At 31.9% G+C, this 27,457-nt stretch overlaps 1 protein-coding gene across 1 annotated transcript in view; it reads left to right on the top strand.

Annotated features, from left to right (window-relative positions):
- The first annotated feature begins 282 nt into the window (after positions 1–282).
- LOC141489371 (uncharacterized) overlaps positions 283–27,457 on the top strand; it is a 794,154-nt gene continuing 766,979 nt past the window's right edge. Inside the window, exons 1-4 of the mRNA XM_074190035.1 lie at positions 283–373; positions 13,332–13,376; positions 19,016–19,075; positions 22,663–22,842. Coding sequence (XP_074046136.1) covers positions 298–373; positions 13,332–13,376; positions 19,016–19,075; positions 22,663–22,842 — 361 coding nt within the window. The 5' untranslated portion in view covers positions 283–297. The remainder of the gene's footprint in view (positions 374–13,331; positions 13,377–19,015; positions 19,076–22,662; positions 22,843–27,457) is intronic.

Raw genomic sequence — 27,457 nt, 5'->3', positions numbered from 1 at the left:
TGAAATAAAATGTAATTATAGTCTGTGATTGGTTATGGCATTCTAACATAGTGCAAGCTTACCAAGATTTTTCTCCAATGTCATTTTCTTTATGGAACCACTAAAATTTCTCTTATTTTAAGGTGGTATAAGTAAGAGAAACATCAATAAAAGTAATAAAAATGTTTCCCTTTTATTTGTCACCATCATGTTGTATATGATAATTCAGGAAATACTGTATAGCTCAGGGATTAACTTATATCTTAAGTTCATTTCTTCCTCCCTTCATTATTCAAACTTTTTTCTAAAGTGCAAATTATGTTTTCCCCTTCAGAAATTCACAAAGAGAAGGTGGAAAAACAGGGAAAACCCGAAAAGAAAATAGCACCTAAAGGTAATTGTTTTTATTTGTTTTTCATTATTTGTGTTCAGGATTTATTCTTTTCATAACATCTTCTTTGAGCAGGTTGAAATATACTTTTTTTTTCTTTAATGAGATACATAGGAAGGGAGAAAATAAATAAGACTATTTTGATTATTTTGAAAATATGTTACTTCAGAATTATGAACAAAACCATTGTCAACTTTCTGCCAACTATTGAGCGCAACATATCTAGCCATAGAATAATATTACTAGTAATGTGTCATTTATGTAAATAATGAATAAAGAAAGTGAAAATTGATTTCTCGATCTTTTTATGGTAAATCGGTGGTATTCTAAAGATTAGTTGCTTTTGAATAACAGAGAATTGTTCTATGTTTAAAATAAAAAATGCAGATGATAACAATGATCATAATATCAAGTGTTTGCTATCTATCTATCTATCTATCTATCTATCTATCTAATCTAGTCTCATTTAATCCCTATAGTATATAATGAGATTATTTAAAATTCTGCTAGCAATTTTTAAGCTTCTACCTTGTGAAACTCTAGTAAAAGAAGAACCAAAATGAAGTACTATCTATGACTTCAAAATACATTCTATTAGATGGAAAGAGAATATACATAGAAGTAAATGTTATAAAGTAAATATTTTTGAAGGGAGCTTTAGCTATATGTGTCATTAGGAGATAAGATCGTATGTAGGGAACAGCACTTGAGTTGAGCCTTGAAAAGAACTAAGAATTTCAAGAAGAGGAAGAAGAGGAAGATAAATTTAGTTATGAGGGACATGTATGCCAAAGAATAGAGGCAGAAGATAGAAGATAGATAAGTTTGGCTGGCAAATGGAAAGCATGATGGAGAAAAATATAAAATTAATTTAGAAAAATGAGTTGATTGTGCATGGAGCTCATACATGTAATACCAGCTACTGGGGGACACTGAAGATTGTGAATTACTTGAGCTCAGGAAGTCTTTAATTACGGGACCTAAAGCTGAATGGTTGTCTACCCTAAGCCTGATGCCAATATGGTGAGCCTCCCAGAATTATGTCACCAGGATACTTTGAGATGAAAACAGGGAAAATCAATGTTCTTGTGCCTATCAATGATGGGACTGGGCCCATGAATAAGACCCTGGGAAAGATAATGGAAAGAGAAGGATCTGGAGAAAAGGAGCTAGAGGAACATGAGATAGAGAAAGAGAAAAACCATGAGAAAAAGAGGAAAATAGGAAGAAAAGAATAAATGAGGGAGGGAGAGAAGAAAGGCAAAAAAAGAAGATGGTATGCCTTATTCCATGGAAGTCATAGACACCTTTTCAGTATGAGAGTGACATGGAAGATAGATCCCTTATCATTTATGAGGAACTTATAATAATTTCAAAATATATGACAGTCCAATGATTTTGAACTACTTATAACAGTATTATATTTGTGGTGGGCATACAATTTGGATGAATATGCAACTGCTTTTTATGAAGGCCCAATGATAAACAAAAAAAAATTTAAAAAATCTTTGTGAATTGACTATATTCCTGAGTAATGATGGAACTTTCCTTTACTCTAAAAGTGCCATTTAAGAACCTTACTTCTTGTTTTCCAAATTCTGGAATTTGGAATTTCTTTTTTTCTCCTGTTCTACACTATAATAATGTACCACAGATCACTGAAACACATTTTAATCCTTCATTTCCCATGCCAGGAAATGCTCTTGAAAATATCTGGAAAAAATGCATAAAGAGATTATATGATCTTATATGGACTTGCCATGTCCCATAATATTTCCTTTATATACATACAGTATGAATGTCTAAAAGTGACAATGAGGATATTCAATGATCCTTCAAATAGAACTTCATCCAGAAACAGTACTAGAAAACTACCCAGAGTTACCCTTGCCTTTACCTTCTTAACAGCTCCTCTCATTTATGGTGACTCTTTTGGCCATGATTATTTGAGCAAAACTAAATTATGATACAGTAATAAAAATAGGAAAAGCATCCAACCAATGACCATCCTTACTGTTGTATTTGCCAATATCCTTATCTAATTAGTGACTCTCTAATTTGGATGTCCTAATGAAATGAGGAATATTTAATAGCCATTACATTTGTGTGATGTGAGTAGAAACTGAAAGAAGTTCTAAGTGTTAAGCCTTTGGGTATAGTTCATTCTCACAGTATATGGAATAATTAGTATTGTGTATAATAGAATTGTGTACTATAAAGTTAATTGTAATAACTACCAAATCTAAGTAATACAAAACTAGTTTCTGATTAACCTTGAGCTATGTTAATATTTGTATTGTTGTTACAGTGCTCCACTTGCTAAATCATTTTTTTCTGATGAACTCAAAACATTTTACTGATATGGCCTCTTTAAGTTTAACAGTGCTCCATATGTTCCAGATTTTCAGCCAATCCTCATATAAAACAAGACATTAACCCTTACTCATCTGTAACCTATTTTTACTTTTACTTAAGGATTAATGTCTGCTTACTTCTCTTCTCTCTCACTTTCTCCTCTTTCCTCTCTCCTCCCTCCTCTTTCCACTCTTTTTTCTCTTTGTTCTTTCTTCTTTTGTTCAAGGAAGTTTGACATAGCTTGGAGGTTCTATTTGCCTATGTAAAATAAATATGAATTTCCTAGTTTTGTGTGTTTCATTTGGATGAATGATCAAGGAGAAACACAGGAGTTTTTTAATTGTTTTTTTTTATCCTTCTCTAGGTTTTTACTGCTCAGTTAATGTTGTTGCTCCTGGGTTGTATGTAGCTATGCAGATGGCACCATTTGTTTTTTGGACCTGGCTCTATTTGGACCATGCTGTCAAAGGCTTCGAGCAGGGTACTGTAGAGTGGGTTTATTAAACTGTCAAAAGAGCTAGTGAGCATTGAATAATTAAAACAGTGAATTTGGCTGCAAGTCCCCAATTTCTCCAAGCCTTTCCTAGAGTCAAGGAGGTTGAGTAGCCTGGATAGGTTTTCTGAATAGTCCAGATATATTTTAGGATACCGAATATTTCTCAGTAATGAGGCAATGAAGTTTAATGATTCCATGACAGGGCAGTGATTAGATAGATGGATTTTACATTTTATTCTATATATTGGCTTCTAGTATGATTGAGGTTGAGATTTGAACTTTGTAAGGTTTCTCTTTTATGAACAGGGGTATATTAGAATGTCCCTAATTTTGTGGAAATAAATGTGTGTATTCACACATATACACACACATGTTTGTATGTTATAGTATATGGAAGTCTATGCTTAACAGAACTTTAATACCCTCACAAAAATACATTGTACAAGATTTTAATAATAACCAGTGTTATGTAAAAAAGGAATGATGGATTGGTTGCTCATCAAAAGGTTATGAAGTAGATCTGATTTTTGAAAGGTATAAATACTTGTTTGGGGTATTTTTGAAGGAGGAATTTCTGATTTTGCAGAAATTACCTACTTCAATGTTTTTGTAGGAGAGCTGTTATTTTGGACAAATCAGATTTTTCTCTCATTATTGTATTAATTTCATTTCAATTTCCACGATTGTGTTTCATAAGATCTAATAATGGTTTTAGAAGTTTAGAAATTATCTAGTTCACTAAATTCCTTCTTTTTTTTTTACATGAAAAAATGAATTGAAATGTTCATTTTCAACATAAGTAGCAGAACTGGGACAACTGTAACTAAGAGGGGATAGTCAAATTGTCCAAAGACTGGAAATTTGACCCAGGAGAGGAACTGAGAAGGGCCATTGGCAAACTATCCAGTCTAGTATAAAAGAAGGCAGGGGAAGAGCCTAGTAATAAGCAATAGGGTGTGTTATGGACAGTTTTAGTCAAAAATAAGATTGTGAGATCAGGCAAGGAAGCGTAATTGTGACAGAATGAAGAAAGGGGCCATAGCCTTTTTTAAAAAGGTCAAGTTCAAGTTCCGGCCTGTTCTAATTCTGTAGGCAAGGAGTTCAGCCAAGGTCTGGCTCATTAATGAAGTCTCCTCAGTGCAGACACCAAATTGTCTCTAAAACAAGCAAACAAAAACTAAACATTTTCAAGTATTTATTGAAATATAAGATCTTAAGAACCCTAATGAGAATTATGATTCCATTACAATTTGTTTAGTGTCCCAGACCTCTTCATGAAGACTAGGACTTCTCCATGGATTTAATTTAACATTAAGAAAATATGATTCATTTGACTTAGATTTCTGTCTTCTTCTTCTTCTTCTTCTTCTTCTTCTTCTTCTTCTTCTTCCTCCTCCTCCTCCTCCTCCTCCTCCTCCTCCTCCTCCTCCTCCTCCTCCTCCTCCTTCTTTTAAGGTAATCTGGATTAAATGACTTGTCCAAGGTCACATAGCTAGTGACTGTAGACTTGAAACTGGGGCTGTGCTTTATCCACTGTACCAACTAGTTGCCACAGGGTTGCTTTCTTCTCAAGCTATTGGTTGACTCTGCAAGTATAAACAACCAAGGACCATAGTTAGCATGAAAACAAAAGCACAGAAAAATTAAATATTTTCAGTTCACACAAGCTCATTTGTGTAATTACAGGGAAAAAAAATCACTGTAAAACTCAGGTTTTAAAAATTTATAATTTATTGCTCCAACTTTTTGAACAATGTATTTCTGCTCCATTTTTGAGAAGAAATGTGCTTACACAATTCCTTAATTGCAGAATCTTTCCCCTTTATGACCAAGTTATTCATTTTATCATTATAGTGACATTATAAAATAAAGAGTAAATATTATTTTAATATTTCAGTAAGAAATGACTGACTACAATAGAGTTTACCCATATGTGGGGCATATCTATCAGCCTTTCAGTTTTCTGTACAAGGACATGAAATTAGGAAAAATGTTGAATTTTCATATTTTATGTTGGAGTGTTTTTGAATAAACATCAGAGTACATAAATATTGACTGCTGATTCTTCTTAGATCAGTAAAACATGAGAGATCTGAGCTTTACCTATCTCTGAGCTAACACATTACAATGTCTACAACATTACCTTTGAACTTTTGGTCAATCAAATCAAAAGTCTTATTGACTTTCAGTGGTCTATATAGAGCCACCTTTTATCATATTCACTAGGAAATAATTTTTTTGTCACCAAAGATTTTCTCTCAGCCTGATATTGCTAGTTTGATAAAACTCCTTTGACAGATTGTATTAGGTGATTTTCTGAAAATAGATCACTAATTGCCTAAATGTTTTTCCACCAAAAAAAAATTCTGAAGGAATTTATTTTAAAATTTATTCCAGTGCTCTATTGGCTCCCAAATCTCTTACTGTGAGCTCTCCCTTCACAAGCATATATGTTACTACACCCTTGCCTGTCAATCTTATTCAGTGATCTGTATTTTCAAAAGAGAGGATTTATTCTATACCTTAAAGCCTTTCCTCTAGTTGTTGTGTTACTTTGTGATTACTAGTATGACTGATTAAATTAAAAAAATAAAATAATCATCATTCAAATATTTAAGCTTTTATAATGGTAATTGAGAGCAGCTAGGTTATTCAGTGGTTAGCGTACCAGACCTGGAATCAGCAAGGCCTGAGCTCAAATCACTTTCAAATCATTTTTCCAATCATGAGTAAATGATTCATCACTTAATGCTGTTTTCCTTAGTTTCCTCATTTGTAAAATGATCTGGGAAAGGAAATGGCAGTATCTTTACCAAAAAAAGCTCAAATGGGATTCCAAAGAGCAAAGTTAACTAAATCAATCAACCTTTTCTGTTAAACATTTTGCAAAAAATTAAAGCTACTAAAGTGCAAAATTTGGTCATAAAAACAATATGTTCTTTTCAAAAGTAGTTTCCAATTTTGACTAAAAACTTTATTTTCAAAATTTTTGTTTTCATAAACTTTAGACAGAGACAAAGAAATCAAAGCTTAGTACTGAGATACTGTTTTCTGTTTGAAGTGAGAATACTATTATTCTGTTTGTGAATATATAATAAGCTCCATTTTTTTTAAAGTAGATGTGACCCAAGTAGGAAACCAGGACATTTTTTGAACCTTAATAAATATAAAGGATTAGAAAGACTTGTATCAGTTAAATTTTCTACAAAAGGTGACAATATTGAAGTCTATTAACTTTTTTGAGCATTTTTTTTAATTTTGCCATGAAACTGGAGTAACTGCTTTCTTCATCTTTACAAGACTTCCTATTTCCTTTCCACTTTGCTCTAGAAAAAACCCCCAAAAAACAAATCCCAAGCAAACCATTTTGACAACTTCACAGTCTAGACCATGCACAGTAATTTAGTTTGAGAATCACAAGTGATTTCCTTTTAGATGAAGCATGTATCTATAGTGTATTACTGGTCTTGAAAATGCTTCAAGCACATGGTGAATTGCTAACCCACAAAAATATATGGCTAAAATCTGAAACTCTGACAGGAAGCCCTCAAGGGTGACATGGAAATTTGATCATTCATACATTCTGGAACATTTTGCCTTTGATAATCCTACTTTTATCCCCTATTTTCTATCATGGCATTTTCCTCCCTTTTTAATTTATTTATAACTATCAATTTTGTGACTTTTAAAAATTAGACTATAAAATCAGAATAGAGTTTTATATATATATATATATTTTTTCATAATATAGAACATCTGATAGAAAATGAGAATCTTCCTTGTTTATACATGATATGAAGTAGTGATTATTCAGTGAGCCAATTAATTTTACTGAACTAAGATGTTCCTAAGATTCCAATCAATGTCTGGCAATATATCTATTGCATGTACTATATTCCATAATCATAGTTGCTTGCCTCTGCAATGAAGGTATGGAGAAATGCTGAGATCAATCTTGATAATATAATTATTCAACTTTCAGTTTTGTTTACATTGTGTTCATTGTGTATATTTTTCCTGGTTCTGTTTTCTTCTCAACCATAAGATCTTCTCATGCTTCTCTTAAATTTTTATATTCCTTAAGGCATCAATTATGTTGCTGTATATAAGTATTTCACTATTAATTACCATCCACTTTTTTTCCCAGTACTTTGCTTCCAAAAAAAGTAGTTTTTTTGAATATTTTGGTTTATATAGGCTCTTTCTTGAACTTCTTGGGAATTATGCATAGCTGTAGGATTTGGGGATCAAAATAATTGTTAAAATATAATTTCAAATTGCTTTCCCTAATAGTTGGCCAATTGGCAGCTTTGCCAACAATATAACATTGTGCCAGTCCCCATGAAGCTCTCTAAAATTGATTCTTCCCATAGTTGGTCACCTTTGCCAATTTGTTAATGAAGCATAATTCCTGCATTGTTTTAATATTATTTTGCATTTCTCTGATTACTAATGATTTGGAGCAGTCTTTATCCACTAAAGAATGATTTTTCATCTGTGTATTTTGTGCATGATATGAGATATTTGATTCAACATATTTTCTCCAATAATTTTCCTTCTAATCTTATCTTCATTGATTTTGCTCATTTGAAATCTGTCAAATATAATGTAAGCAAATTTTGTACCTTATTATTTGTGGCTTCTCATCTCTTTTTTCAGTTTAAGAGTCTCACCCAGCCCTGCCATAGTTATATATGAATTGTTAATTACCAGGTCATTGAACAAACTTATTTCTATCAAGTAATTTTCCACAATATTGATTTATTGATGGAAGACTCTTTCTGAAAGCTTTTTTTTTTCTCTAGTACCCAAAATAAGATTTTGTATGCCTTCCATAAATCTTAATATACAGCCTTCTCACTTTTTATTCCCTTTGCATCATGGACTTCCTTTGCATATTCTTGGAATAGGTCCACATACTCTTCCTTTCTTTGTTTTCTTTGGAGTCATTTATATTTTATCATGCTATGCATCAGAGACAATGTCATTATTGTCCAAATGCATTGATTCACTGATGAAAATTATAAAAACATAGTTTGTTGTTGAAATCTTTGCAAATCCTTTATATTTATCATCTTTATTTTTTCCTCCTCTAGTTCCATCCACTGATTGAATGATTTTATATGTTTTTGTTTAACTAAGTATCTCACTCAACTTTTTGGTGAGCTCAATTACAAACAATCTACCAAAAACTCCCCAAATTTATGTTAATATTCATAGATGATCTAAAAATTTGATAATGATTTGTGTTTTCTGCCACTTTTTAAAATACTAGACTTTTGTGATGTTAGAAGCAGAAGGGGACTGCTCAAGACTGAAAGCTAATCTGAACTATGTTTTTCTTTATATCATGAATTGCAAGTTCAAAATATTAATAATAATATTGGTTATCCTAGTGAGGATGACCTTCCCCTTCATAACTAGTTACTCCAGTTGAAAATCTGTCACCAGAATCTCTCTACTACCTTCCTGTACTTATATTCTTTGGGCACAATCTGTACATAAGTGACTATAGATTATTTATACCACAAAGAAACATCACAATAAGAATTTATAGTCAGGATATAAGATACAAGAATAATTGGGGAGGGAAAAAACCCACTTACTTTGTAGTCTAAATGTTTGAATGAGATCAAAGACATAATAGTATGTTTGCCAGTAGCTACTTCATAATAAGTATAGTTTTATTACAAAAAATAAATTTGCACCTTATAAATGGTAACCTCTTAACTATCAACTTTGAATTGTGGCAGTGGTGTGACATGACCCAGGAATGGTACTTATGAAATGTATAAAGAGTAACCGGACAAAGTTAGAAGAGTTTAGTCCCAATTCACAGTTGATTCAATTCACAGTTGAATAGTTTGACTAGTCAATTAACATTTATGGGCCTCTTTTATGTCATCTATAAGCAACTTGGATTATATGATTTCTAAGACCTAATTTTATGACATTCAGAATTGTGCATCTTCTTAGTAGATATTCTAGAACAGCAGTTAGCTGAAAGCATCTCCCTTTATCCAAACATAGCTTTCTTCCCCCACTAAGCTTCATTGGACTTTCTCTACTGGTGACTTCAAAAAGGAAGATTCTTTTCCTCTTAAAACCTGAGTGGGTCACCATACTTTGATAACTGATCTTGATAACTGACCACACATGTTTCCATTTGAAGATAAAGGAATTGGTGTCCAGAAAAACCAAATACCACTATATCCTTAATGTTTATACTTGTGTATATCCTTGCTGTGTTAAAGCAAAGTAAACCTTCTTTGTTAAATGTCCAGTTATTTAGGTAAGCCTCACATTGACCCTGATCTAAGAGAGCGTTGGCTTTGAAACCATGCCAAAAATAGCAGGGAAAGCTAGGGAAATGTGTCAAAAAAGTTTCTGAATCAATGGGCCTGATAGGTTATCAGCTTTCACTCTTTAAATGTGCAAATCATGCATATTAGAGCCCAGGATTTGTCATGCCAAAATGGATTAGCTATCTAAAAGCATCTAGGATCATTTTCAGTGGTGAATCAGAACTGGTTCCATACCATTAGCATATTCTGGACTCACTCTTTCATATCTTTATGACTTTTCTTTAGTTTGAGTGAAATATGAAAATATTTCTTCAATACAAAAGCAAAAAGACTATTCTATTTTCAAAGGAAAATCCAAAAAGAAGGGAACCAAGGATAAGGAGAAAAATATTTTGAGTAAATTTAAATAAGATCCCATTGCAAAGTACTCACCTCTAAAATTGAACTTCTAAAGTAATACTTAGATTATTCCCTTCTGACTCTTGAATATCATCCATGTCTCCAACTTTGAGCTTGAAATGCAATCTTTTCCCTCACTCTTCTTAATTTACTTTTTTGGTGAACTTTATTAGCAGACTCCTTGAGCCTGTGAAGACTTAGTGAGAGCAATCTGATGAGAGAGAACTTTGTTCATTTAAAATTAGTTGATCTTACATTGAAGAAAGATAATCCCTCAGAAAAATTCAATGTTCAGAAGGGCTTTTAAAATCTGGCTTGACACTTTTGATTCAATCATTAAGAAGAGAGAGGGAAGCAAAGTAGCCTGGTCGAACTCAGGGACCAAAATTCCTACTATTCCAGCTGTAGCTAGGGCTTGTGTCTGATTAAGAATGCCACAGCCAGACTCACTGCTAGCACTTAGTTCTATTTCAGCAAAGGACACCCAATCCGGTTGGCAAGCATTCGAGGCCAAGAACACTGTGAAAGAACCCAAGGCTGCTGGCAAATAGCTTCAGGGAAAAACCATATGGGGACAGTTAGAGGGAGCTCTGGGAGCTGAGTTGAGTTGAAAGTTCTGGTGGGGAAAGGTCAGCCTTTGGACAAGCAGAGCAATGCCAACTTCTTTGCCATTCCAAATGGTGGACTCCTTTTGTTTTTAATTAAAGCATGGCTAAGGGACTTTTGTGTCTTATAAATAAGGATGACAAACAAATTAAGCTCTAGCAGGTGCAAAAGGCTTATTTTGTCCTCAGCTAAAAATGTACCAGCTAAGATGTAACTTGTCAAACTGTGTCAGTAGCAAGAAGGATTGATGTTGTTGATGTTTTTTGTTTTTGTTTTTGTTGTTTTCCCTCTGCTTTTATATTTTTAGATATTGAATCCAAGATAAGAGGTACAAAAAGAGAATGGTTTCCGCTGCAAAATTAGAAGGATTCTAGTCCTAAAGTTGGATTGGATTCTTATGATCATTTTGATGAGAGAAATATAACAACTTGGAGTTTGCTTAATCTCTCCAGCACTTGAAGTTTCTTCCCAAGATGCTGTAGTGGCTGGTTTCCATTTTGAAGAGCTCCCTGGGGTACTTAGGTACAGCTGCTTCTCTAAGCAGTATTATGCTGCCACTTCTGAGGATAATGAAATTTCTATGTACAGTAACTGTGTCTGCAAATCAAAACTTACACTGGGAGGAACCAGGCCTTCCCTAGGGCAGTGAGGATAAGGCATTAATATGCTAATCTGAGGTTGAATTCAGCCCAGTTGCTCTTTTGATTTTGTATTAATTCTCTCATTTATGTCCATGTGCCTGTCAATCTGAAAAGCCTTGAATAGAATGGACAACCATCTGTCTGAGGTGGGTTAGGGCCAGTCCTTCCTGGAGGCAAAAAAGATAGACAAGGCATTCCCTTGAGAATCTTTCTAATCAAGGTATAGAAAGAATGGCTTATCATAGCCAAACTTGTTACTCTTGGAGGAGCTTTAAAAAGGTTGTTCTTCACTGCTAAATGTTTTTAATTTATCTGAATCATATTAGAAAATCTAAGCTAAACAAGTCCTGTGTTGGTATCTCACTGGTGAACAATATGAATTTACAAGTTATAATCAAAAGAACCATAAGCAAGTCTGATGAATGGTCTAATACTAATGATCCTGCAAAGTGTCTAAGACATCCAACCCTATTTATATCCATGAAAAGATGTTAGAAATAGAGTTAAAAGACAGTCACTTCATTTCTTAGGGCCTCATTATCAGATCTTCAAAATGAGATGCTAATATTAGAGGTTTATCTATTTCAAAAGATTGTTTTGAGAATCAAAGGAAATAATGTAACCACAAAAATCCATATAACTATATTATTTCCCTTATTCTGCGACATGTTATTTTACTGGAAGTTTTGCCAAGTTGGTTTGATCTGGTGTAAAAATGAGTCTTTTGACTATAGAGTCAAAAGGGCACCTGGTAGCTGGTAGAGACCTGCAGGGAGAACCATATGGGTCTAGTTAGAGAGAAGTTTGTAGAACTGATTTTAAGATGAAAGTCCTAATTGGGAAAAAGCCAGTCTTTGTACAAGCTGGGCTATGCCAGCTTGCTGGCCAAATATTTTGACAATTAACCTTTTGATTTTAGAGCTAAAAGACCTGTGTATGAGTCATAACTCTGAGAGTTACTAGATATGTGGCTGAGCAAATATATAAACACTCTGCTTTTTTTTAAATGAAAATGTTTTATATTTCCTATTTTTACAAATAGGTAGCTTAAGGTTTATAAATCTTCAAATGTTGAAAGTATGAATTATTATTAAAAATAATCTAAAAGATAAAATGAGCAAAGAAAAACTAGATTTTAGTATATTTATATATCCTTTCTGTCCCTAACCAGCAGTTATGATACATCAATCTGTTTGTGTGTGAACATCCAAATCTGTCTACATTAACTGTTAAATGGAAATACAAGAAAAGCTTTTCTTAGCATCTTTCAGAGCTTCTCATTCTATTACCAGAAATGGATGAAGATTTGAAAAAAGCTGAACAGTATTCTCTTACTTTGTTGATCTCTTCTCTATTAATGTTGTTTTATTAATGCTTCCTCTTGATTCTTGGTTACAAGTGGAAGTGAGAAAAGCAATCCATAAATATCAGAAAAATCCCCAATGTCTAGCATCAACTAAACAGAAATTTCATGATGTCATTAGCATCATATGAGCTACATATAGTTTATTCAGCAAGAAAGTAATGAAATTAATGTATTTGGTCAGCTATCTTTCTATATTTTTCTTCTTTCTTTTGGTTATTTTAAAAAGTGTTATTGAAGTGATGAATAGAATTACATATAGTATGTTTTACATATATATAATATGTAATACATTTTTTGTATTTAATGATTGATAGCCTTTTCTAGAGTGATTTGCAGAGGGAGGAGAAAAATATACATAGCAGATAACAAAAGAAAACTTGGAAAGAACACAGAAAGGAAGGCTAATTGTGAAAATGATGTGTAATATTTATTACTGTTTTTAAGAAAAGCAGTGTGAACTGGAAATTCATGGTTTTATATTGAATATTCTTTTTATGTTGTATTGTATACAGGGAAGTGTTCTTTTTGTATTTATGTATTTAAGTTCAAAATGAATAAAAGAAAAAGTGCAATTGATGTTTTTTTACATATTATACTACATACTCCATCACTTCCTACTCTCTAAGAAGATAGATGTTCTCTCTTACAGATAGTATAAATCCACAAATGTCTGTGTTTGTTGATTATTATTAAATATACAATTTAAAAAATTATAGGACCCAGAAATCTGTATTATATCATCTTATAATGTATTATTTTCCTTATAATAAAATTATTATTTATTCCTTTACAGTAACTCACAAAGAAAAACCAGAAAAAGAAAAGCCAGAAAAGAAAGGTAGAGAAATATTTTTTGTTATATTATTTTATTTTACTTTTGAGGTACTTCTTTTTTTAAATCCCCCCCCCTCTGTTTTCTGTTGCAAATATTCAGACTTTTTTGGCTACAGTCTCAACCTATAGAAGACTCAATAGAGTCTTATTCTGATGGTTTAGGGAAGTGATCTGTGATTTGTAAAGGTCATTCAAGTAGAGGACATGTTCTGGAATGTTCTATTATTCTGAAAAGTCATCAGTCATGGACCCATAAGCACAGTGCCAGAACTTACTAGGTGTTCTGTAATTGCATATTCCCTTAGCTTCCCCCAGTAACAAATGTGTCTGTATTATCCAGAGACCAGTCCATTTACTCAGGAGAAGAGCAAAATATAGTGGGAAGAACACTAATTAAAGAATAAGGAGACTGTTTCAAATCCATTTCAGACTTTTAGTATCTATATCATCTTGGGCAAGTAACTTAACCTGCCTGAGTTTTAGTCTTTCCATTCCTAAAATTGGAGAATAAGATTAAATGATCTCTGATAACCCTTCTATCTCTGGGCTATAATTCTTAGTCACATATTTCTTTCTTTCCTTCTCATCCTCCCTCCCTTCCCCCCCCCCTTTGTCTGTGTCTTCCTTCCTTTTCTTTCCTTCTTTCCTCTCTTCCTTATTTCTATTCTCCCTTTCTCCCTTCCTTCCTCCCTCCCTCCCTTCCTCCCTTGTTTACTTCATCCTTCCCTTCTTCCCTCCCTCTCTTCTTCCTTCCTTCCTTCTTTCTTTGGCTCATCTAATCCTTCCTTCCTTTTTTTCCCTTCCTTTTCTTAATTGCTTGTTAGTTCAGGACAATTTCTGCTAAGGTGTAGAGGGGTTGAAATCTGTGGCAGTGTAGAAATAATGATCTAAATGAATTGCTGTATCATTAAAAAATAAAAGTGTTCTTTTAGGGCTGAAAGCTTCTCCGACAATTAAAGATTTTTTGGAAGATATTTGCATCTTATTTCCTTTATTCACTTTACATTTGAGCATTTGAATGTGAAATGTTTGTTTCTTATTACTTTTTTTCTAGTGATGATCTAAATGGATTTCATATGTTCATCTTCAAATTTATTGAGAAAGGAGTTCCCAATTCTTTTTCTTAGGGAATTGTATCTTCCACCAAAGTTTTCATCTTATGCCTCACTCTGGAAACATTGGGTTCTCAAAGGTTATGCCAATGAAATATTATCTCTGGCAGGGCCTTCCAATTTGGAAACACTTCAAGTACTGGCATCAGTGAAAGATAATATTCATGTAATCTGAGAAACAGCCTTTACAAACTTAGATGAGAGACACATACCAGGTTGGAAATAGTGTAATAAAATGTTTGGCTAGAACAATTCTTTTTTTTTAATTTTTTTTTTGTAAGGGAATGGGGTTAAGTGGCTTGCCCAAGGCCACACAGCTAGGTAATTATTAAGTGTCTGAGGTCGGATTTGAACTCAGGTACTCCTGACTCCAGGGCTGGTGTTTATCCACTGTGCCACCTAGCTGCCCCAGAACCATTCTTAAAGACTGTGAAAATTGAATAGCTATAGTCTATACTATTTACCCTTATTAGATTCTGGGTTTTTGAAGTACTAAAATGAATTAACAATCTTTGCTTAAATTTCAGGCTTTTATAATCAGATGTAATGAGATAAGGAGTCTTTAATTACATGTTTTAAGTTGTTGACTTTTTGTAACCTCTAAGATGGTTGTAGTTTTTTTAATTCAAATAAAGGAAATTCAAGAAAAAGGAAAATTCAGTGCTCTTTAAATTGTAAATTTTTCAGGAAATTTCCCAAGTTATAAAAAAAAATGTGTTCATAGATATTGGATAAAGATCATGAATGCATATTTCTAGTTGCCAGATATTCCATAACAAATATAGTACATACACTTATAGCTTTTAAATATTGTTCATGCCTGTTTCATATGGCAGAATAAGCGACTAAGGCTTCCCTGATAGTAATGTATGAATGAAATCCTCTTCAATTCAACTTAGCTCAATCTTTTTCTAGCTCAGTTCTTTTCATTATCATATGAAGTAAAAACTGGAGAGTTAGGGAGGAGCAGTGGAAATGGTAGGTTAATGGAGATAAAAATTAAAATGGTGGTTGGAAAGCAGAGGCATTTTAATTCTGCTCTTCAAGACTCTTCAGCTAGCTACATTAATCTCTAAAACGCTGTGTTTTGAAATCAGTGGGGGTTTGACATCCTTGTCCTTGGAATGTATATGTATACAAAGAAATTTCCATTAAAACCTGAAATATATTTTTTTTCCATCAATACCTGGGGATAGCCATTCTAAGTATGATTTTTATTTAATTTTTATTGGTAACCATGAAACCTATTTCTATTTCTCTTCTTGAAAGATACAGAATTGGGTTCATATTACTGTTCCAATAATTTCCTAAATATAAGTAGGCAAAAGATTGAATGTAACACATTAATGAATCTGTCTCTGTCTCTGTCTCTGTCTCTCTCTCTCTCTCTCTTTCTCTCTCTCTCTCCCCCCCCCAATAATTTTCTTGTTTTCCTCACATATGCATACCGTGACTTTTAAATTTCCTTTCCCATTTCTCTTCTCCACATATTCTACATGAAGTGAGAAGATTTAAAAACTATGGTTGTTTGAAAATGGAATCCTAAAAGCTGAATACAGTTTAGAGACTCTGAACTGCAAACAGAAAGAGTTTACTGCATAGTAACACCCAACACATCTTTCATTTAGTCACATGGATCCCAAGAGCTGGTAGGATAGCAGTATATAAAAGCAAACCCTTTTAGAATCCTGATGTCTAAAATTCATCATGTTCTTTCTGTTTTTTTCATAAGGTAAAGATTTATGAGCTAGTTATTTTGATTAGAATTTTAGTAAGATCTACTGGAAGAAATATTTTATATTTGAAATAGAATAAAAATCACTGGACATCACAATTTATAATACACAACACACAAATTACATTAGCAAGTTGTTTATTTTCCCAGCCTCTGGAGATTTACTCTGTTTCAGAGAGTTTATATAACTATCTTGGCAAAATATTACTATCACAAATCATTTATTTGTGATATTTTCCTAAAGGACTAGTCATTGAACTCCATTTGAATTCATAATTTGTTATTATTCTCCCACCAATTAAATACAATTTAGGCAATAGTGCCATTGATAATAATAATAGCAACAATATTAGCTAGCAGTTTAAGGCTTGCAAAATGTTTTTTGCATATTTACTCATTTGATTCTCACAATGACCCCGGGAAGTAGGTTGGTATTATTTTTTCCATTTCACAGTTAATGAAATTGAGTCAGGGATAGTTTATATATTTTCCCAGGCTTACACAGCTAGTAAGTATTTAAGGCAGGATTCAAACTCAGGTCTACCTGGCTCAATCCACCATTTCTACTACCTCACCTAATTGCCAAGTTTATTGACCTTCCTAATTATTTTTTCACCAAAGTTAAAATCACCTTAAGATTCTTGTATACTTCTTGATCACACCAATGAACATGGGGAGAGAAAGCATGAATTTATCAGAGAGTATATTAAAGAACCTAAGGAAATCAAAATCAAATTTAAAAATTACTATAGGTATGTGGAAAATTTGAGATATTACTGAATAACCTGATTTTTACAAATGTAAGAGAATAAACTATTTCATTTTTGTAAAGATTTTCTCAAAAATAGTGAACAACAAAAATAATCAAGTAATCAAACATTTCAAAGTTCACAAAAGTCAATTGATGGGCACTTTTCATGGAAGTGCCATCCTTCAGTCATCATAGTTATAATTGCAATAAGATGTTCATTTCCTATTGGTTCTAGTAGTTGTTAATTTGATGTAAATAAGTGATTTGAGTATCATCATCCCCTAGACACTCACTAAATACTAAGGATTATCATTTTTTTGATACTGCAAAGTAATGTTCTGCAATCAGATCCTACCAGCTTATGAAAGCCGATTATTAAATATTCATAGTGAACTGTTTATACCTCAGAAATCAGGAAATGCTGCAATTCAGGTCTTTATTTATTTATTTATTTGATTGGTTGGTTATTTGTGGACAGTGGAATTATTTAGACTTAATAAAGTGCTGAAGACAATGTTAATATTCAGATTAAATTTAAAGGTGTAACACACATACATTTTCCAGTATATTCCTGGCTTTAGGGAGAATATAGTTGAACCCTTTTCTTTAAATAAATAAAAAAGAAAAGCCCAGGTAAGTCAAATGATGAATCTGGCTTCATATTATTACTTAATAAAAGATTGGAATTATAAACCATGTTTGGATAGTGCCATTTTAATGAGTTCCCATACTTTCCAATTCACGTTGAATGTATTTATTCAAATACCATTATTATAGTGCTTGATACTCATAATTTCTACACTAAACCAGATGGTTGGAGGAACCTGTGAGATAATACTGAAGGTTGATGTATGGATGATTAGATACTGGAGGGACTCCAACATCTTTTATGTGACTGAAATAAAAATGTGCATGAACAAAAATTTCTCAAACTACAATACCCATCAACTAATCTCTCCTATCCAGAAGCCCTACTACTCAATCCAAGATAATCTTTTACTTCCTACCCCTTTCTGCTTAAATTTTTTCTGTTGGTTTAAATTTTATTTAGTAACTCTAGAATACTATTAATTAGTTTACTGAGGGGATGTATCCATACGGATGAAATTATAGATTCTAAACTGAAATATATTAATGTGTAGGCGAAGTTTATCAGTTCACATACAACAACTATTGCATAATACATATATACTATAGTCCTCTTGACTCTCACTCTGCTTGATTGTTACTGACTTTGTTTAGATGTGGGATTCATATCTAGGGACTTCATTTGCCTTGTCTCCTTCATCTACTATGATCCTCTCCTCCTTGTTATTCTTTAATATAATTTAATATACAGAAACATTTGGTTCAGGAACATTGAAGAGTACCATGCTAAGTTTTACAGGTTCTCTTCCTTTATTTGAGGAGAGAAAGATTCATGATTACTCTCCTTCACTAAAAATAATAGTTCATGTTTATAAAACATATAAGATTTCCAGAGTGCTTTTCTTGTCCAGGATCACATAGTTATTATCTGAGAGAGGATTCATGACATCATTTCCTATGTTTCATCCACTAAACCATGAAGTTTCTCATTAGGAATAATGCAATGATTGAGACTGCCCTAAGGTTTCCTAAAAGTGTTTGAAATGCAAGAAAGGTCTATTGACAGAAACTTATGAAGGATACAGTGGGAGTATTGTTTGGGAAAAGATGCATTCTAGTAGCAGGAGGAACAAACTTCCCTCTGTAATCATAGAAGCTGACCCCAAGAACAAGTTTATGAATTAGTTGAGCAGTTCATTTTCTAACTTTGAAAGTATAAATATCACCATTCATTCTTAAATTGTTTTTATCTTTAAGAGTCACTGGTTTTATTATCTACAAAAAGGCAAAAAAATTAGCATCTTACTGAAATGAAATATGTGTAAAATATTTTACAAAACTTAAAATACAATGAAGACATTAGTTATAATTAATATGAGAAAGTATTTTTCTTACATTACAAATTCTTTGTATTAATTCTTAAATTTAAACTCAAAATCATTTCTTTTTCTTTCTAGCAAGTCACAAGGATAAACCTGAGAAAAAAGAAAAACCAGAAATAAGAACACTCCTTAAAGGTGATCACTAGTGAATCTTTTATGATTATATATTTTTAACAAAAAATTTGAAGTGTTTATTAGACATAGCATAATAGTTATATGAATCCATTTACAATTCAGGATAAGTTTTGAAAACTGATATAGATCAATGTGTATAAAAGCATTCCAAACTCTTCCTTAATGCTAGTGTCTTCTCCCTAGTACTTATCTTCAATAATTATGTGCTATTGTTCTTCCTCCCTCCCCCTTTTAGGCATGGAGATCAATGAGACCAGGGATTGTGTTTTACCATTTTTGAATTCCCCAAGCTCAGTCTAATGCATGGAGTATAGTAGATGCTTAGATGCTTATGAACCAACTGATTCAAATATGTCCAAAATAAAGTTTGCCATTGAGAACATTTGAAAAGCATATTTCAGAACTGCCAAATGTGGTGACTCTAATAATGAAATGGTTATACTAGATCGGAAGTTAGAATTTTGCTTTTTATATTGTTATTGTAATTCCCATTTTTAATAGATCTGTAATACTTAATAGACATTGTAAAGTCCATTAATTGATTGTATATTGATCACAGATAACCAAATAATCATATAATTTAAAATGGTAGACTGAAGAAACTAGGTTACTTTATTCTCACTCTATCTATTTATTAATCTATCTATAGGATTAATCTAGATATAAAGAAAGAGATAAATATTTTTATCAATAAAGATATAAAGCCAGAAATAAGCAGAAAAAAATGAAGTGAGATAAGCTCAATTCAAGCTATAGAAATATTATTGATTAAATCTATGGATAGATTTGTATATATGTGTATATATGTATAATTTCTAGATTTAAAGAAACAAAAATTCTAAATTTAACTGAATAATTGTATTGTAACATTATTAAAAATTGGTACCACTTTGCTTTGAACTAGTTAATGTAGAAAATAATCAACCTCAGACATCACAAAATTGAGGCAACATGCAGCTAAACATTTATATGAAATCTAAAAATATATATATATATATTTATAAATTCATAATTTATATATTTTAAAAAACACTATGGGACTGCTAGATGGCAAAGTGGATTGAGCACTGGTCCTGGATTCAGGAGGACCTGGGTTCAAATCCAGCCTTAGATACTTAATAATTACCTAGCTGTGTGGCCTTGGGCAAGCCACTTAACCCCATTGCCTTGCAGAAACCTTACCAAAAAAAAAAAAGAAATTGCTTTTAACAACAAAGATGCACTTATTCTACAAATTGAAATCTTAGAGAATTAGGTGTCTGAGATCCTGAGAGGTCATAAGACTTTTTGTAGGGTCATATACCTAGCATTTATTAGAAGTGGGACTTGAATTCAAGTCTTTCTCTCTTTTAGTCTTACTTTTTTGGGGCAAGGAAGTGATCAGGTTTAAGTGACCTGTCCAGGGTTACACATTTAGTATGTATTTTAGGCTGGATTTGAACTCCTGACTCTAGGAACAGGGTTCTATCCACTGTCCCACCTAGCTGCCCCTAAGGCTTATTTTCAATCTGCTTTGCTATGCTATGTCTCAATAATATGCTATATTTATTCATTAATAGGCCACCTGTCCTTTCACCATCTGGACTGTCTACAACTTGATTGTTATCTGTGTTGTTTTTCTATAATCTGTACTGTTTTTCAGTGTATACTTATATTTTCTTTGTGTTTCAAACCAAATTCAAATCAAAATAATAAAGTTAGCCTGCTTATTATGTTTCTTCTGAACATCTCAGAGTACTTTTGCATTATACATTATCATAAACATCATCTCAACACTCTTATAAAAAGGAATCGTTTTACCATGACCTCCCAGATGGGAGCACAAAAGATATATAAACCACATTTTTTAACCCTGAATCTCAGGTTTTATTTATTGGACTCTACTGCCTCCACATACTGTTGATTTGGTAATGTATTACATTGTTTTGACATACTCCCTCCCTAGTGACTAATTCCAGTAACATGACTGAAATTATGTAAAAAAATTCTTGTTTTATACTAGAAATTTAATTTTTCCTAGAATGAACTAAAAATGTTTCCATAAGATTGTCTCTAAAGAAAAGTTCTAATATTATGTTGGTTAATTAAAACAAGCTAACTACCTCTAAGCTCAGTACACAGCTTTACTTTTTTAGTAAAATTCACATAGTTTTATAAGCTCCCTTTTCAACTTCTTTAAAAATCATATTCTCAAATCATTGATATGCCTTTTGATAGACTTTTCAATTTGTCTTGCTTATTTAAAATACTAGTAATGTTCCATTTGCATCATTGACAATATATTTAAAGATTTTTGAAAGATATTTGATTAAAAGCCCTTCATAAATAAATGAATAGGCTACTTTATGAATATGAATGTGTTTGCAATCTCTGTATATAAATATATGTATATATATCAAAATTACATTTTAAAAACTTGATTGGCTTGTTGGTGCTACTGATTCTGAAATAAGTATTTATTTTTATAAATCAGTTGACAGAATAAAGTCTTCAAGTCAAAAATAAGCAATAAAGAAACTGAAGTTTTGCTATAGAGTTCTTTTTCAATATATGTACTGATATTTGAAATATTGATTGTATCAAACCTGAATAGTATTATTTTCACTGCTATTTCCCTTAATTTAGGGATGGAGATTAAATATAATAATATTTTACTATTATTCTAGTTTTATTTTTTGCATTAGATTTTTATTTTATTTTTTTCTCATTGACATGTAAACAAAAAGTTTGGGCTTTTTTTAAAATTTAATTTTGGGTTCTATATTCTTTCTCTCTCTCCTTGAGAATGAAAGCCGTTTTATAAAGATTATACATGTGCAGTCATGTAAAACATTTCCACATTTGCCAGGTTGCAAAAGAAAATGGAAACCAAGAAATATAACATAAGTATAATACATTTAAATAATAAAAAGTATGCTCTATTTTGCATCCAGATTCCATCAATTCTTTCTCTGCAAATGGATACCATTTTTTTCATCTTAAGTCTTTCAGAATTGTCTTGGATTATTGTATTGCTGAGAATAACTAAGAGACTCACAATTGATCATTGCACAATATTGCTATTACTGTGTATAGTATTTTTCATTTCACTTTGTATCAATTCATGTATGTTTTCCCAGATTATTTTGAAAGAATCCTGCTTGACATTTCTTATAGCACAAACTATTCCATTATAACAATATACTACAATTTGTTCAATTATTCCCCAATTTAGGGTCATCTTCTTAATTTCCAGTTCTTTGCCACCACAAATATGTCCTTTTTCCTTTTTCTTTGATTTCTTTGGGGTGAAGACCTAGAAGTGGTATAGTTAGATAGATAGATAGATAGATAGATAGATAGATAGATAGATAGATAGATAGATAGATATAGATAGATAGATAGATATAGTTATATAGATATATATTCTAAAGGGTTCAGAATACTTTTGCATGTTTTATTATAATGATCTTTTCAACACATTTGTAACTAGTAGTTTTTACTTTAATCTTTCATTTTGTTTACCTTATTTATTAAATCAAAGAAAAAAAGGAGATATGCTGTTTGGTAGGAAAAGTTGTTTAAATGACCATTTCTGCTATTTGCAGATGAAAAGAAGAGTAAAGTCCCAAAAGCTGAAGAAAAGAGTAAGAAGGAAGTGAAAAGTGGAAAACCAGAGAAGGTGAAGCAAGCTGATGCCAAAGCAAAAAAAGTGGAGAAAACACCAGCTAAACCCAAAGGCAAAGAAGAAAAAGGAACTGCAGGTGTTTCAAAGAGTGAACAGAAAGGTAAACATTTCAAGGAGGAAACATCTGAAGATTCTAAAACAGTAGTGGGAAAGAAACAGAGACAACAGCAATGAAAGCTTAGAAAGACCTAGAATCAAACATCATGCACAAAAAATAAAGACTAATAAAAGTAAATCCCTAGGGGTCCCGATATCACTAACTGGAAATGCAGAACTAGGAATTAAAATTTTAGATCCATCAGGATGGAAATTTGTTCTCACAGCTAAAGATTCATTTTTTATATGTTTCCTTCAGCATAATTGAGCTGAAAGATGTGGTTATTGGATTTATAGAAGCAAATCTTAAGCTTTAGTGATTACTATTAGATGTGTGCTCACATATGGTTGGCTTCTTTGTAACCTATTGTTTGATAGGATCTATTCATTCAGGTTTCACAGAGGCCAAAAAAAAAGTAAAGTAAAAATATATCTATAAAATGTGCTTCCTGGAATGACTCATTATGCAAAATTTGGGAAACATAATATATGTGATCATGATTATAATATGTTTTACTAGCTCAAGTATTATATGTGTAAATTGAGTTTAATGAAAAAAATCATAGCAGCTGTACATATATTATAGTTGTCCCAATTATGCAACCTCTTTCAGTGGTACCATTTGAAAAATATATAATCTTATGGAAATGATATATAATCTTAAAAGTGACTAATAGAAGGAACCTTGAACTTTGGACTTAGATTCCAGTGATTCATATGAAGATATTAGATTCTAGAAGTGTCTCAGTATCCTGTCCTGTGAAAAATTAGAATGATGATATGTGGGCAGCCACATAGTATAAGACTTAGAGAATGGTCTGCGAAGTAGAATATTTCATTCCTGTGTCTGACAAAACCCAACTTGTTACTTTGGAAAAATCACTTGATCTCTCAGTTGCAAAGCAGATGCTGCTTCCTTTGGCAAAGGAAGTCTGATCACTGGGAATTCTATATATATATATGGAATGATTGATTTGGACCTTAAATAAAGAAAACATTTACCATTATTTGAATATTTGTGCAGACATATAGCAGTATATATATATATATATATATATATATATTTATATGCACAATATGAAATATAATTCATATATATCCTTGAGTTTCTTGAGCTTCCTATGCAGATGCAAAGAAGCAGAGTTGTTAATTAATCTGTAAAAGTAGATTAGTATCATTCTTCTGGTCCCTACTGATTCTGTCCTCATTCCAGCCTTGAATTAAGTTCCCTTCCTACATGCTTGCCACAAAACCCTCCATTTCCCCCTCAGACAACAAATTTTTCTCCTTCTAGAGCAGGAGTTCTTAATTCATGAACTTGGGTTTTTCAAATATTTTGATAAAGGATTCATTATGATTAGTTTCCTTTGAAATCTTATGTATTTTGTTTTGTGAAAACATTCTTTGAAGAGGTTCATTGGCTTCACCAGACTGCTGAAGGGATCCAAGATACAAATAAGGATTAATAACCCCTCACCTAGAATCTTCTACGCTATCATTAGCAACTTTCTCCTGGTTTATTTTAAGGCATTTCAATAAAGGTCTTTGAGGGCATAGGAGAAAGAAAATTATCGACTTTTTACTTGGTTTCATTGCTTGATCAGTTTTGTTTGAGGACCAATTTTTCTTGTTTTAGATTGAATAAAAGAGTAAAACAGAAAACTTGGAGTTAAATGCAATTTAAGTAACATTGATAGCAACTAGTACAATTTGGAGAGTGAAAATCTGGAAATTAATGGGGTCCCCTTCCCTTTCAGGAAGCAGTGCTGTGTTGGTTGGGAAGAAGGGGCAGGTGGTTATATATCTGAAACTCCTGTTTGTTATAAACCAAAAAAAAATATTTTTCCTGTATCCACGAATGATCTAAGATTAGAAATGGTAGTACAAAAGCACCCTTTTCCACATTTCACTAGAAGTATTTTAAGACATTTAGTATTTGTTTTTGTTTTTATTTTTTAAGACCATTTTCTCAACACTGAACTATTGACTGAAAGCATGGAAAAATCAGTTGCCTGTTTTTGTCCTTGAGGCTACTGGAAACATTTATTTCCCCCATTTTTAAATTAATCTAAGCTGAGAAAGAAATAGAAATCACACTTGCTATTTCCATCATTACTATTTGAGTCCTGAAATGTTTGTGCTCCCTATAAAAAGTACATAGAAAATAGATTATGAACAAATTATTAATTAATACCTGTTCTACTATAGTGGAGAATAGTCAGGTGTCCTTTAAAGCTATCTCCTACTTAGCTGATATTTTCATAGATCAAAATTTTATTTGTCAGTTTTCTAAAAGTCTTTGTGTTTGGGATAGCCCTCAATAATGGAAAATTATTAAAGAAGATAGGACTTTTTTTGTTACAAACTGTTATTTGGGCAGTTTTGCTTCTTACTACAAATATAGTAAGTGAAATATGTATTTCAGAATGTATAACAAGTAGTTCCAATTCTGTCATAAACATGTGTTTTGAAATATGGTTACATTTCTAAAATTTAATTGAAAGTATTTTAGGGTTTCTGCATTTAGAGTTCCAGTATTAGATATCTGGAACTCTTGAAAATTATAATTCCTATTCACATATGTGTCTTTGATATGGATACAGAGTGATAATACAGAAAAATATAGAAAGGGTCAATGATGCTCTGCTAGGGAGTACTATCCTAATTGAAACTGATTTTTTTTTTGTCTGTTGACTTATCTTGCATATAAAGACTTTGTCTTAACTGCCCTAAACCTGGGATTACAACCAAGGCAACAACTGAATGCTGTCTATCATTATTCCCTGAGAACCTAAAAGGATTAAATGGGAAACAAAATTGTTTTCTTTCTTTTCTAGGACAAATTTATTTGAGCAGGGAAAGAAAAGAAATCCAAATTTGATGATTGAATAAAAAATTATATATATATATATATATATATATATATATACATACATATATGTGTGTATCTATACACACATATTGCATGCACATTTACATACAAGTATATGTATGTTTCTAGATACATATATATACTTTAAACATGTATATATATATACATTTCACACACATCTAATTATATATCAAAAGAGGTGATGACATAAAATTATATCTATCTCTATATAACATATAAGCAGATATGATATGAAATAATAAATGAATATATATATATGTGAAATTGTAGTATATCTTCAATAAACAGAAACATAAATTTGCTCAAAATCCCCTTTAGGGAAAAAAAAATTCTTGATTATAATTCTGCTTATAAAGGTATGGATTTCATTTGTTTTCCTTGACTTTTATTATCATCACCTATTCTCTAACCTAGAATCCCTCCAATTCTAAGGAGACATGGCACAGATCATAGACTCTCCTCTACTCTCCTTAAGCTCCATAGATGATTACTGATCTACTTCTATCCTAAGAGGGAGTTACCTTTATTCAATAAAATCCTGAGTCAGGACTAAATCAAGTAAACCAACAACTTGAGTTAAGCAAACTAGAATATAAATAAATTAGGAGTGTTAAACTATCAAGTTAAAATAAGTCTACGGAATATATAAGAGTAGATTGTCCAATTTTGAAACTGAAAATGTAAATAGGTTTTTCACATTATTATTATCATTATATTAAAAATTCATTTATGCATGAGTCAATTTACCAAATATTAGTAGTCCTTTTTCATTCTCTGAATTCTATACATCAAATCTCTTGGATTTGGAAGGGTAAATTCTACCATAAACTTTCACAAAAAGACCTATGGTAGAACCATGGAGACCGTGGCATCTTCTAGTGTCAAAACTTAATTTCTTTTTAAGTTTTTTTTTTGCAAGGCTAATGGGGTTAAGTGGCTTGCCCAAGGCCACACAGCTACAAAACTTAATTTCTTACAAATGACTTTTGGAAAATCTTTTTTTTTACACCATAAATCTGGACTGCTGGCAGCAATATCAGTATCTGTCATAATTCATATTTGAAAATTATCACTTCACAGCTAGTTTTGATGTTTTCTTTATATTCTAGTAAGATTGAGAAAATACATATATCTTGGTCAAAATACACCATCCAACACAACTATTGCCCAACAATTCCCTACCTAGGAATCTGTAGGATGATGGAACTAATCAGAGTTGAAAAAGGACCTTAAAGATCATTTTTATCTAACCTCTTTACTTTATAGAATAAGTGATTGAACTTTGTATGAAGTCATAGAATAAGATATTCAAAAGCCTCCTATTTAAATCAGATTGCTTTCTTCTTCCTAATAGCTAGTTGAGGAAGCTGCAGTGAGGAAATGAATGTGTTAAAATAAAGAATTTCTTAGGACTTGGAGTCAGGAAGACCTAAGTTCAAATGTGATCTCATACATTTTCTAGGTATATGACCCTCAGCAAGTCACTTAACCTATTTTCCTCACTTTCTTATCTGTAAAATGGAGGCATCCTGGAGGAGGAAATAAATTACTCCACTATATCTTTGCCAAGAAAATGCTATACAGAGTCCATGGGATCACATAAATTTGGACAAGACTAAATGATTGAATAATAACAAATGGGACTGGACCATCTACTCTAACTTGAGTAGCTAGACTTATCCATAATCCAATATATCATTACTTTGACATAGGAAAAATAACTACA

This window comes from Macrotis lagotis, chromosome 5, assembly GCF_037893015.1.
Source record: "Macrotis lagotis isolate mMagLag1 chromosome 5, bilby.v1.9.chrom.fasta, whole genome shotgun sequence".
NCBI classification, from domain to species: domain Eukaryota; kingdom Metazoa; phylum Chordata; class Mammalia; order Peramelemorphia; family Peramelidae; genus Macrotis; species Macrotis lagotis.
The sequence above is the reverse complement of the archived record's forward strand: the minus strand, read 5'-3'. Positions and strand labels throughout refer to the sequence as shown.